The sequence below is a fragment of the Misgurnus anguillicaudatus genome, chromosome 12 (assembly GCF_027580225.2).
Source record: "Misgurnus anguillicaudatus chromosome 12, ASM2758022v2, whole genome shotgun sequence".
NCBI lineage: Eukaryota > Metazoa > Chordata > Actinopteri > Cypriniformes > Cobitidae > Misgurnus > Misgurnus anguillicaudatus.
Window position 1 is genome coordinate 21,167,463 of NC_073348.2, and position 14,012 is coordinate 21,181,474.

The 14,012-nt window shown below is 40.1% G+C and overlaps 1 protein-coding gene across 2 annotated transcripts in view; it reads left to right on the top strand.

Annotated features, from left to right (window-relative positions):
• Positions 1-13,552, top strand: part of sppl3 (signal peptide peptidase 3) — a 41,386-nt gene extending 27,834 nt beyond the window's left edge. The window contains exons 4-10 of one of the 2 annotated variants that reach the window (XM_073874111.1): positions 108-239; positions 352-430; positions 3,148-3,260; positions 3,425-3,531; positions 6,469-6,823; positions 7,109-7,218; positions 11,311-13,552. In XM_073874111.1, coding sequence (XP_073730212.1) covers positions 108-239; positions 352-430; positions 3,148-3,260; positions 3,425-3,531; positions 6,469-6,823; positions 7,109-7,218; positions 11,311-11,382 — 968 coding nt within the window. In that variant the 3' untranslated portion in view covers positions 11,383-13,552. The remainder of the gene's footprint in view (positions 1-107; positions 240-351; positions 431-3,147; positions 3,261-3,424; positions 3,532-6,468; positions 6,824-7,108; positions 7,219-11,310) is intronic. The other variant, XM_055208814.2, reaches the window with a different exon arrangement.
• Positions 13,553-14,012: the final 460 nt, after the last annotated feature.

The following is a 14,012-nucleotide window of genomic DNA, read 5'->3' on the forward strand; positions in this document are numbered from 1 at the left end:
ACGTGGTGGCCTAAGACTTTTGCACAGTACTTTATGATTATATGTCTGTATGCAAACATAACCCAAATCCTCTGCTGGATATTAACAATGCATTTTCGTGTACACATGTTACTTCATAGGTATTCAGACAATAGACTCCACACAGGCGCTGTTCCTGCCCATTGGAGCCTCCGTGTCTCTGCTCGTCATGTTCTTCTTCTTTGACTCGGTTCAAGTGGTGTTCACCATATGCACTGCAGGTACTCCCAAATCTCTCACCCACTGACCCAATTCACGTGTGCCCAGCGAACTTGTGTAACTTTTGTTTGTCTTGTTATTCCCCTCCTCACTTCTCTTGTTTCTCTCCCACAGTTCTAGCGACCATCGCATTTGCGTTTCTCCTGTTGCCGATGTGCCAGTATCTGACCAGGCCTTGCTCTCCACAGAACAAGTAAGGACAAGAATGTTTTGTTCGCTTGTCGTCTGCAGTTGCCGCCTCGTACAGTATAGCCGCTTGACGGTTCATGTGTTAACAAAACCCAGTGTTATTAAATCGAAACATTAGGCAACATATTCTTTGGAAAGCGATTTGAGTCATCCTAAAAAATATCGGATGTTTTGTTTGCATAATGCTACGTCATGAACTAGATATAGGGGTTTTTAGGCGTCAAGCTAATTCCTTTCCTTAGCTCTGTTTACCTCATGCTGTACAAACAAGCATATGCACATAGAAGGTGGCATGGCGTTAAGGAAAGAGACAAGACTGGTTTATCAGGAAAGTACGATCTTAAATGGTTAACCCTTTAACAAGCTATTCTTCGAAATATCAGCTTTGTTTTCTTTCTAATAAGCGTCATGACCTTTACCACAGTGACCTTATTACTATGCTAGTAATATGTGTGACCCTGGACCACAAAACCAGTCATAAGCAGCACGGGTATATTTGTAGCAATAGGCACCAATACATTGTATGGGTCAAAAATATATATTTTTTTTAGGATTTGAAGTAAAGATCATGTTTCATGAAGATTTTTTTTGTAAAATTTCTACCGTAAATGTATCATTTTTTTTAATAATATAAGTAATATGTGTTTTGCTAATTACTTCATTGTGATAACTTTAAAGGGGTCATATTATGAATTTTTTAGAAGATGTAAAATAAGTCTTTGGTGTTCCCAGAGTGCGTATGTATAGTTTTATCACAGAATTCCCCACAGATAATTTATTATAGCATGTTAAATTGACACTTTTTATGGGGGAAGTAAAAATGTGCTGTTTTTGGGTATGTCCTTTAAAATGCAAAAAACACTGAACGCAATGATGGTGGTTTGTTATATACAAACTCATTTGTGCTGTCAATGTTTTTTTTTTTTTCATTTTTCTCTTTGCACTAAATGCCAGTGCCGTGGTTGGATAGTGCAGATTAAGGGGCGTTATTATTGTAATTAGCCATGCTTACCTACCTCACAAAACAGGCGAAATCTGAACGACCTAATTTTTCACATGCTTGCACAGAATGGTTTACCAAAACTAAATTACTGGGTTGATCTTTTTCACATTTTTTAAGTTGATAAAAGCACTGGGGACCCAATTATAGCACTTAAACATGGAAAAAGTCACGTTTTTTACGCCTTTTTTAGGCACTTTTTTCCATATTTAGATTTTATTTTGCTTCCTCAGATTCCAGATTTTTAATAGTTGTCTCCACTCCACCAAACATTTTCCTATCCTAATAAACAATACATGGAAATGGAAAGCTTGTTTATGTAAATCTCAATTTAAAAAATCTTGAGTAGTTTTGTGGTCCAGGGTAACAAATAAATGAAGTCTAATTCTTTCAACCCTGTTACTTGAAGAATGGTTATCTCAGCTAATGGTGGGCAACGATTAATTGTGATTAATCGCATACAAAATTAAAAGGTTTTGCATAATATATGAGGGTGTGCTGTGTATAATTATTATGTATATATAAATGCTACCCAGTCTCACAAAGTTTCGTGATATAGTCACGTATTTTTTTTATTTTTTTTTCGTGCTATTATCACGAAATTTCGTGTTTTTTTGTGATCGTATAACGAATTCCTGTTTTCGTGTGATTATCATGTATTGGTTACTCGGCTGCTTTTCCTATTTTTAAACCATTGTCGCTTCGGTTTATGGTTAGATTTGGTACAATTTTTTCTGATTTATTTTTTTATAAGTTGCCTGGCGTTAGGGTTAGAGTTGGGTTTGGTTAGGGATGTCATTTTATGTAAATCTAACCCTAAACCGAAGCGACAATGGTAAGAAAATAGGACAAAACAGTCGAGTAACCAATACGTGATAATCACACGAAAACAGGAATTCGTTATACGATCACGAAAAAACACGGAATTTCGTAATAATATAACGAAATTTCGTGAGACTGGGCTGATAAATGCACACACCTATAATTATGTATCTATTTAAGAAACATTTGCATGCATATTAAATTTATATTTAATGTATACATGTATGTATTTCTGTTTAAATATGCATAATAATTGCACACAAAACACACACACATATTATGCAAAAACTCACTTTTATTTTGTATGCTATCTATCGCGATTAATCATTGCCCACCACTCCTCAACATTGAAACTTAAGTTGTTTGTCTAATAACACATTGAAAGAATATACTATAAGTTTCAAGTAAATTTCAGCATATAATAATAATAATAATTTGTTAATTTTTATAGCGCTTTTTTCAACCACCACCAATGGTAGTTGTTAATGTAACCGTTAGTAATACTAATGTATTGTGTTATTTTGTTTTTATTTCGTGATATCTGTGGTGAACATAAAAAAACTATAACAAAGGGATCATTGTTTTTCTTCTTCAATTACTTCAAACCTAAAGATTTTTATTGTGAAATTTAAGATCCCTCTTTACATCAAAATAAAATGACCTCTATGTAAGTTCATCAGGGCATTTTTACAATAGGGTTCGGTTCTGCCCAAGATAAATGCGAGCTATCTCGCAATGTAATCTAGAACCATTACTGTTAGCTTTGGGTGTAACGGTCCTCTTTGTATAATAACATGCAACACCGTTAGAAATCAGATGCTAGTGTGTGTGAAAGACAGCCTCTCGGTCACACAGGGTCGGTCTTGTTTCCAGTTTGTAAGCTTCTCATTTGTTTCCAGGATCTCGTTCGGCTGCTGTGGCCGCTTCACGCTGGCCGAGTTGCTCTCCTTCTCCCTGTCTGTCATGCTGGTTCTCATCTGGGTGTTGACGGGACACTGGCTCCTCATGGACGGTGAGTTAACACGCTCCTCTGCTCTGATTGGTCAGGGGTGTTCGTGTGCGTTTTGAGAGCATGTGCAGAACGGAATGTAAATAAGTTGTCTTGTTTATCTCCCGCATCTTTAGGGAACAGTGGGGTTTAATTCTGCATTCAATGTTGTGTTATTGTCTCCACAGCTCTCGCCATGGGTCTCTGCGTGGCCATGATTGCATTCGTGAGGCTGCCTAGTCTGAAGGTGTCATGCCTGCTGCTCTCAGGCCTGCTCATCTATGATGTGTTCTGGGTAAGTAATAAATGATTCAAGTCATATGGGTTCCTGGGGTTTGGTCTGTGTGGCCTGTAGCCTTTCATCACTTTGAGACATTTTATTTCACTTATAAACCACCAAGTCTAGACATGCTTGATTGATCATTAAAGCATCTTTATATAAAGGGTTAAGCGTAATCCTACTAAAAAAAATCATTATGTATAACATTTGTGACCCCGTCTGTGTGACCCCAGGCTTAAAGGCGGGGTGCATGATCTCTGAAAGCCAATTTTAAAAAATCACCTAAACAAACACGCCCCTACCCCAGTAGAATTTGGACCTTCATTTGATAGACCCACCACACACATATGCAACCCAGGCAACGATGCCGATTAGTAGACATGCCCCTTACTGCTGATTGGCTACAAGTGTGTTTTGGTAGTCAGCCCAACTCCCTTTTCCAAAGCGTTTTTCAGAAATCGTGCACTCCACCTTAAAGGACTTAAGACTTAAAGGAACACAGTGACTTTTTGGGACTTAAGCTTATTCACTGTATCCCCCAGAGTTTAGATAAGTCCATACATACCTTTTTTCATCTCTGTGCATGCCGTAACTCTGTCTGACGCACCCACCGCTAGCCTAGCTTAGCACAAAGACTGGAAGTAAATGGCTCCGGATAGCATACTGCTCCCAATAAGGTACAAAATAACATATTCCTATTTATATGTTGTGATTTGTATAGTCACAGCATGTACAAATATCAAGATCATATAAGACACAGTCATCTTTTAACTGTTTACATACTGTGACTATATTCTCAGAAGGCGGAGCACTGCTACTTGGGCAGTGTGATTAGCGCAACACTTGCGCGAACTCGCCACGTGGCTTCTCGGGTGCTGCGAGCAAATCACTTCGCCCAATTAGCAGTGTTTCGCCTTCTGAGAATATAGTTCCCAGGATGTATACTATTAAAAGATGGCTGTGTCTCATATTACCTTGTTATTTGTACACGCTGTGACTATACAAATCACAACATATAAATAGGTAAATGTTGGTGTTATTTTGTAACTTATTGGGTACAGTATGCTAGCTGGAGCCATTTACTTCCAGTCTTTGTGCTAAGCTAGGCTAGCGGTGGCTGCGTCAGACAGAGTTAGGGGACGCACAGAGATTAAAAAGGATATGTATGGACTTGTCTAACTCTGGGTGATACATTTAATAAGCTAAAGTCCCAAAAAGTCAGTGTGTTCCTTTAAAATCTAAGTAGGTACGTGTACATGCAACCAAATAATCCGTTTGTAATCGTATTGATGGCTCAATCGTATTGAAAAGCCTTCATGTAAACATCTTAATCAATACAATTGGGACGATCGGATGCCAATTTGGATCGTATTGAAAGGGGTGGTGTATACTCCGATATGTGATCCGATCCGCAGGAGAAAAGTACGCATGTAAACGCGTGAATCGTAGTATTTTTTCAATCGGATGCAAAAATACATTGTGCACATGCGCAGAACAATTGTGCTCAAGTTCACATCTTATATTAAACTCCTATGTCACATGATTCTCGTCACAGAAACGCGCAATAGCTAGGCATTGGCATCACGCATTATTAAGGGAAGGTTACTGGGGTCACGCGATGTACATTCTGCTGCGTTTATGGGTACTTTTAAAACATTAGGCTACTTAAAGCAATAAAATAGCATTTTGAAAAGTGTGTTTTCATCACCTATATCTGAAAATTTCTTAAGAACAACTTTCTCCAACTCCGTTTAATCCAGAGATAAAGCCTGAACTCGACGAGAGATGCTGTCCGCAGCGTAGCGTTGCCAAGTCCTCTGCTTTTTTTAAAGTTTATATTTGAGCTACTGTTTAAATAGTTTCCACCAGTTTTTTTTTCTGCAGGTTAAAGATGAAAGTATTTCGTTCATTAGTTATTGGTATTTGGGCTGTGAATAGTCATTGGGATGTTTTTGGGCTAGTTTTGAATGTCCATTGGGATGGTTCTGATACGCAAATCTGGCAACCCTGACTGTGCGCTTGCGCAGACGTTCGGTTTGGATTCTATAGAATGTACAGGAAACAAACATTTTAATCAGATTGCAATCTTTAGGGTGCATGTAAACTGTATCGTCGTAACCTTCAATCGTAGTAAATTCAATCGGATTGACAAAGTTTTGTGCATGTAAACATAGCCATTGAGATTTCAAAAAGTTTTATTGATTTCAATCTTTGACATGATCTTAATTAATCAATTTTAAAGATTATTTTTTTACATTATCTAAGATGATTTTGTGTAGAAAATCTCAAAAAGACTTTACAGACAGGGTCACAATTGTGCCATTGTTAAAAGTCCCAAAATATTGTGGTTAACGGAGAGCTCTGACTCCACGTGAGTCACGTTTAAAAAATATACACACAAACATATACACACACCTATATGTGACCGCACACAAACTACGGCAAGTTACAACATTGCTTGGCAACTGTAAACCACTACCTTGTATTTCGTGTTGTTGCATGCCCAACAGCACCTTTTTAATATGTTTATTCTTGTCCTGACTTGTTTGGAACTCGTCCTACTCTTTTGAAAATACAAACTTCATGTTTCTTTGCTTTTACAATGTAAATGAAGTAAAGCGCTCCTGACCATCGATGACTATGCAAATGCATCTACCGCAGTATAAACAGTATTTCAAAATCTCATACATTCATGACGAGTCCCACCGCCCAACCCTACTACTACCTTTAAACCTATAATTGCTGCTTACTAGAGAATTTGAAATGAAATATTTTAAAAATCCTTTGTATTTCAGTAGTCATTTAGCATGCCGCACCCACCTTCTTTTATCTGTCTTTTTAAGTTGTCAACATCACAGATTTGCCTTAGCAATCAGACGGCAGTCTGTCGAGATCTTTCCAAATCACACCAGGCATGCTTACTCATCTTTTTTTCTGAATCATCCCCTGTAGGTTTTCTTCTCCGCCTACATCTTCAACAGTAACGTGATGGTGAAGGTGGCCACGCAGCCCGCCGACAACCCCCTCGACGTTCTCTCCCGCAAACTGCACCTGGGTCCCGGCATGGGACGGGACGTCCCTCGTCTCTCGCTCCCCGGCAAGCTGGTGTTCCCGAGCTCCACGGGCAGCCACTTCTCAATGCTGGGCATCGGCGACATAGTCATGCCGGGATTGCTGCTGTGTTTTGTGCTGCGATATGACAATTATAAGAAACAGGCCAACGGAGAAGTACCCGGCCAGGCGAACATGTCCGGTCGCATGCAGCGGGTTTCCTACTTCCACTGCACTCTGATTGGTTACTTTGTTGGTGGGTGTTTTTTATGCTTAATATTTAAAATAAAGTCATTTTTGTTGAGATTAGGAGCATCATAAATTGAGTCCTCAGTCAAATCAAGATTATATTTTCACACATTATAAAACAGCCCAGATTTCACTATCAAAATGTTTTTGAGTCATCTGTTACAGCTTGTCCGATCATACCATCCTTTAAGTGGGTGATTTGCATCGTGACTAATCGCTTTGATTGTTCTCACTTTTTGTGTCTTGCTTTCTATCACGTGATCGATCATCTCTCTCTCTCTCTCTCTAACAGGTCTGTTGACCGCCACCGTGGCCTCTCGTATTCACCGCGCGGCTCAGCCTGCCCTCCTGTATCTGGTGCCCTTCACTCTGCTGCCTCTGCTCACCATGGCCTACCTGAAGGTACGTCTCTACGTCCCATATCACATAAGTATGAGACCAGATTTCCAAGAACACTGTTTTGGTGTCAGGGTTCGCTCACGTGTTCAAAAACAATGCGATTGTGTACATCAGGTCAGTTATTTGATGAGGGCGTGTGTGGTATCTATAACACACCACTATATTATTTATCAGCCAGCTGCGCATGCACACACCCTCATTCGTATCTGCTGGTATTCCTTCTAGCATCGGTTACACTGGGTTCTTTTTTTAGGGTGGCAGATGTTTTGTTAGGCATGTCTTGTAACAAAAGATCCTAAATTGTTTGTAGTTTAGTCTACATGCCAACAAACTACCATTGAAACAAATGATTGTGTTCAACACATTTCAGGTTCATATAGGCCTGAAGGAGTGACTTTGATATGTTTATTCAGTAGGTACATGAAAGTAGACTATCCATGAAACAGGTTTACATAGACTTCCTGTTGTATATGACATCATCGTTTTACAAGTGATTATGTGATCGTGTGAAGATGCATTCCTTGCTACTTTAGTCAACAAGTGTAGTGTTTTTTTTTGTGGCTGAATTAAATTTTTTTTAGGTTTATGGCATGCTGCCGTACTGGTCGAACACGAAATTCATTAATGCGGCAAGATAAAATCTTGTGTTAAATATTGCGTGAAAGCATGGAAAAATAAAAATGGGCACAGCTTATTAAAACACGTTTTTAGCAAAACAATTACTAGAGTTCCTATTGAAATGTGTTCAGAAATCATGTGTGTGTATTTGTCCATGCAGGTGTGGATCGTTTTTTTTAATTGTCACATTGTGTATTATATAAAATGTTTTGTGGTTTCTAAAGGGCTTGGTGTTCTGTGCGCGTACATGTGTGTGTGCGTGCGTGTGTGTGTGTGTGTGCGCACGCGTGCATGCCTGTGTCTTTGTCTATATGGGTGTGACCTTCAAGCTTGGATGAAACGTCTAAACATAGAAGATCGTGTAAGAAGAGCTGCTTTCCTGCACGCTTGTTGTACGTTTTTAAAACTGTGGTGACTGCAAGTCTATCTGAAGTTGACAAGGTTCAAGAATATAAACTAGAAGATATATCTATAGTGCGTGAAGTGATGCAACAATGCTCAAACAATGGCCTGGTTGGACTAGAAGCTCAGATTTGTACTTGCTCTGCCAACATTTTTACTGGCCTGACTGCAAATGTAAAAATTGTCATTCATTTACATATTTCATTTATTGATAAATTCCCTTACCTACCAGTCAAGATAAATACTTTTAAAGGTGCAGTGTGTAGATTTTAGTGGCATCTAGCAGTGAGATTGTGAATTGCAACCATTGGCTCAGTTCACCGTTCATCGAAATGCATAGAGCAGGGTTCCCTGAATCTTACCCTGGAGGGCCAGAGCACTCCAGAGTTTAGCTCCAACCCTGATCAAACACACCTGAGCAAGCTAATCAAGGTCTTTATGATCACTAGACAATCACAGGTGGGTAAGTTTGATTAGGGTTGGACCTGAACTCTGTAGTGCTCCGGCCCTCCAGGGTAGGATTTGGGGAACCCTGACATAGAGAAGCTATGGTAGCCGGCACAGGACAAACATGTTGTTGTCTACGACAAAATACAAATACGCTCTCTAGAGCAGTGTGTCTGTTTAGGGCTACTGTAGAAACATGGTGGCATAAAATGGCGACTTCCATGTAAGGGGTGTCCGTGGAAATGTCAAAAAGAACTGATACACACACTGAAAACATTTGAACAAGTTTGATTTTTCAAAATCACAATTTAATATTTCATGTCCCTGAAATAATTTCTGTGGTAAAAAATAAATAAATCTGTCTAATAAGTTTGTCGTGAATGAATACAATACATTATCCCTTAAATGCTTTCTTGTGCAAAAAACTATATTGCATGTGCGCACCTGCGTCTGTCATGACTTGTTTGCAGGAGTGAGGAAGTGAGGACGCAAGTGCAGGGTTTGTTGAATAAATAACATTTAATAAATAAACAGAAACGAAACACGAGAGTCAAAACTCGGCAGGTAAATAAAACACAGGAACAGATGGACGTAGAACGGGAAACAAACATTGTAGTAACGACGATGATCCGGCGATGAGTGTGACACAAACACGGGTATAAATACAAACAGATAACGACACACAGGTAGAATGAATCAGGTGATAATTAACAAATGTCCAGGTGACGACAATATGGAACAGACACAAAACGTCAAACTGATTCTGGCTAGACAGGATTTACAGCAAGTTTTCAAAATCACGGTAATCAAACATGGTTGTAAAGATAATTAATTTTAAACGATAATACTAACCGTCAGGACATTTTATCGTGGTTAATTGTGAAACCGGTAATCGTCCATCCCTAGTTCACACCAGCTGCGGTAGAGGTATCAAGCGCGAGTGATTTCGATGTTAAGTCAATGTAAAGACGTGTTGATGCGTGTCTGGAGGTCTCGCGGCACGAATGAGGCATATAGGGTGGCGCGGTAGACGCGATTACGCCTCAGAATGGCGCGAATTGAGCGGTTCTGCGGCAAACGTGCGAGTTATAAAACTTGAACTTCGGCAGAAAACGCGCCGTGTTAACCAATCAGGTTAGGTGCTCTAGTACTGACGTGATTACAGGAGCAAGCGGAGTCGCAGAAGCCCCTCCCATGACGTGAATTTCCGCGTAAATGTCTCTCTGACTAGAATTTCACGCGCGAATGAAGCAATTAAACTCAAACTGTTCAAGCTGCAAACTAGGCGCGGTAGACGCGATTTTGACGCCTCAAACGCAGCTGGTGTGAACCCACGGTAAGGGGTTGCTTTCAAGTTTTAAAAGTTGAGTAAGAGCACCACCTTGTGGATAATAGCGGGAATACGGATTGCCGTAAAAACTCGTCATTGGCAGGAAACCGTTTTCTCATAAATGACGGGTTAACTCGTTGGGAAAGGGTTAATATAATTTTTGTCCAAACTATCCCTTTAAAGGGATAATGTGTAGTTTTTAAAGTATTTTATTAGTCAAAATCAATGTCTTTATTCATAAATATTTTCTCATTGGTGTCAATGACCTCTGCCAATGATCTGACTTTTCTTTGTAAGCTTAGAATTTCTTCTCTTTATTTACATTGAACGGGTAAGTCCTAGAAGCCTTCCATGTTGTTTCGCCATATTAAAAAACTATAATAGCAGAGAGGGACAAAAAGCACTAGCCTACCGCAACACGTTTTCGTTCAGAACCAGCTGAAACGGACCAGGAGATCAGTGATTACATAACGGCTATACACATTTGGAAAAGCGAGGCGCTAGAGAGCACTATTCGTTTGAAAGCAAAATACAATGTCACCACTAGATGGGGGAAAATCCTACTTATTGTCCCTTTAATACAGCTACTAATAGAGCTCAGGAGGAAACTACATAAATTCCAGTTCTTGTAAAGTTTGGTCTGCGCCTCAATGTGCTGATAACAAAACGACGCCACCACAGTGGTGTAAGGCCGCTACTGCACATAATCATCATCATCATAATAATAATAATAAATGTTCATTTGACCTTAGTTGACTTTAACCCAGATAATATACAGTATGTGAAGTAACCTGCAATTTTGTGTTTCAACCAGAGATGGCGACAGAGAAGCATAAGTTACAAATTATCTGTTGTATCTATTGTATGTATAGCATGAAGCCGAATGTTTGCAAGTCATTAAAGCATGTACACAGTGAAAACAAACAACCTGAATTGACACATGAAAGTGTGCAGAGTGAAAAGTCACAGCGATCTGTAGCTTCCTATAATGCAGCCGCCATTTACCCTAACGGTCTGTTCGTGACTCTGCTTCCATTAAAATACATCAACAATTGTATAGGTGTGGCTTGTTTAAGGTTTAATACAAGGTGAGGGCAAATAAAAACGTTGTAGATAAGGATGCTAACTTGTTCATTTACTAAGCTGTTTTTATTGTAAATCAGCTGATACAGCGATAGTTAAATAGGCTGTGATACTGTAAAATATATGACCCCATCAGTGAAATCCAGGCTAAAGTCTTATAATCTAATGAGGTCAGGAGCATCAATTGATCTCACACACATCTTTTTTTTCCACAGGGGGACCTACGGCGCATGTGGTCCGAGCCTTTCCACGCCAAGGCCAGCAGTTCCCGTTTCTTGGAGGTATGATGCTCCTCCAACCAGCACAGATTCCCGCCCGCCCGCCACCCACCGGAGTGAAAGAGAGAGAGAGAGGTCTGAAGAGAGGAACTAATCTCGTCTTCTCATCATCCCTCATTCCTGTTGTCATCCTCCAGCCAGTGGATGAACAGACGTACGCGGACTTCACTGCCAGATGGATTCACGCGCTCCTCACGGATTTTTCATTCCTTCGCTTCTCTCCATCCTGTGTCTGATCCGCTCAAGTCCATCGCTGGTTTCCGCTACCTCTTTCCTTTCTGGTTCCATTCCATCTCTTTTAATTTTTTTCTCCATCTCCGCTGTTCTGCACACCCACATCGTACCGGATCAGTTGTTTGGCAGACGTGACCGGAGCCGCTTTTTTATTGTGGATTTACAGACCGAGATGCGTTGGTTCCCGCTCTAAACGAACATTGGACGAGGAACGCGGATTCTGCCGCAGCGCGCGGCGACGACGACGACCCAGTAAGGGACCAGCACACAGTAGAGGACAGCCCCCTACTCCTCTTTTCTTTCTCTCTTTCTCTTTCTGATAAAACCCCGCCTGCATCCATCTCCACCTTTCCCCTAACAGTCCCTTACCCTTTGCAGAAACGTGTATTTTATTTAGAAAGATTTTATTCTTGGCATATACAGAAATGATGCATTATAAATTGTCAGGGTGTTCTGCCCTATGTATATATGTGTACACATGTATTAGGGGTTATCATGTTGAGAAGCGTGCGCGTGCGTGCGTGTGTGTGTGTGTGTTCGTATGTGTGTGTGAATAAGAGATTGAACTACATGAATATTTTTGTCTGTCTTTTTGATCTCAGTGGAGTCGTATCCGGTGAAAGGAAAGGCAATGGCACTGATGGGACATGTTTTTGTTTTCCCCCCATAAATGGGTTTTTGTCTAAGCTTTTTCTAAGAGACACATTGGGCCCATTTATGACACGAATTTCCCTCGTAAATCCATTCCTGTGTAATTGTGTCATTGAATCAAACGTGACGGTTTGCGTAAGAATGGTTTACGTGCGAAACACAGAAGCTCATTCTGCTCGTGCACTTGAATGAGGCCCATTGAGAGCCGAAAAAAAGAGCTGACGCATACACGGCTCGAGCGTTGGATAAAGGGTGATGTATATGGATGAATGTATAGCGAATAACTCCATGAGGTCATATGCCCCCTGGATAAAATCTTTAAAGATTGTACTAAAATCATTGGACTCAAATTTAAAGAGGCCGAACTATTTCGCATTAGTATTCCAATATTTCAAGCATTAATATTTTAGTTTATAGCCATTCCTTCGAGACGATTCGATCTACGACAGTTAAACTGGAACTGAGAACGTGTCGCGTGATCGAGTGAGCGTGCGTGTGTGTGTGACGTTGTAGAAAATAATGCATTTTGCTGGCTCAGTCTGTTTGCTTTTTTTTACCTGTTGTTACCTGTTTTTTAATCTGTTAGCTGTCTGGCCTTGCATGTCAATTGTACAGCGTGTCGTTCTTTAAAGCTGCGTTTCCAGGGCAACCGCGATAGTGCGACACTCTGAAACTGAGACGCAGACAGAGTCGCACAAGAGATTTAATCAAACGAGGAGACGCAGCCGGGGCAACCAGACTTGGAGCGTTTGTACCCCGAGGCCGGGATTTTGGATGTGCACCTAACAAACACTGTAGTGCGTTGCCCGAATCTTCAGTATGAACATTTTATCGGCAGTGGGATATGGTTAACCTGAGCATCATGGACATCATCTTACCCACAATCCCGTTCACTTGTCCTCCTGCCGCCCGTATAGACGTTACGAAAAGAAGAAGAAGAAGAATGATGATGATCATGGTGGTTGCATTGAAAATAAACACAGATGTCCTTTTTTATGAACGATTTTTTTTTTTAATCCCATCATTTGTATTTCCTCCCTCTTTATTTGTGGAGTTTCATTTTGTATCTTCTCCATCATTCTCCCTGCCTGCAGAGGGCGCTAAAAGCTCCGGGCTATCAACATTAACAGCCAAAAGGGTTCTGTATAAAAAAGATTTTTTTTGAATAAATAAATTAAAAGTGTAGTGAAATGTGGATCCAAATGAGCTGTACGAAAGCATTGCAGCTCTCCTAACCTTACCTTTCTTCTCTTTAGTCAGGATTCTGCTGTAAATAAACATGACTCTAACTGTATGACTAAGAGTTTTCTTTTATGAGACTGCATGGACATTTTATTTACTGCATGGACATTTACATTTACATGTAACTGGACTTGATTTCACCTTAAATGGGCAACAACATAGATTTACATTGGTGAGAGAAAGAACGTACAAGATTGTCACTGGGGTGGTGCTTCAAATGTACATATCATACCAAAATGGTACATATCAGTACCTGTTAAAAGACTGTGGTTTGACTAGATCCCATACAAGGGTTGCCTTTGAACTGAAACATGCACACCCACTAAATATATGATGATGATGATCTTTTTAACTATGTAAAGAATGAAAAATGAACAAAAAGAGTCTATTCATGTGCAGATTTGAGACTGTTACGGTATATGAGGAGCTCAGAAGACGCTAAACACCACCTGTGTCAAAAATGAGATTATATTAACCGAATGCTCTCAGCACATGATACACTCAAAAAACTT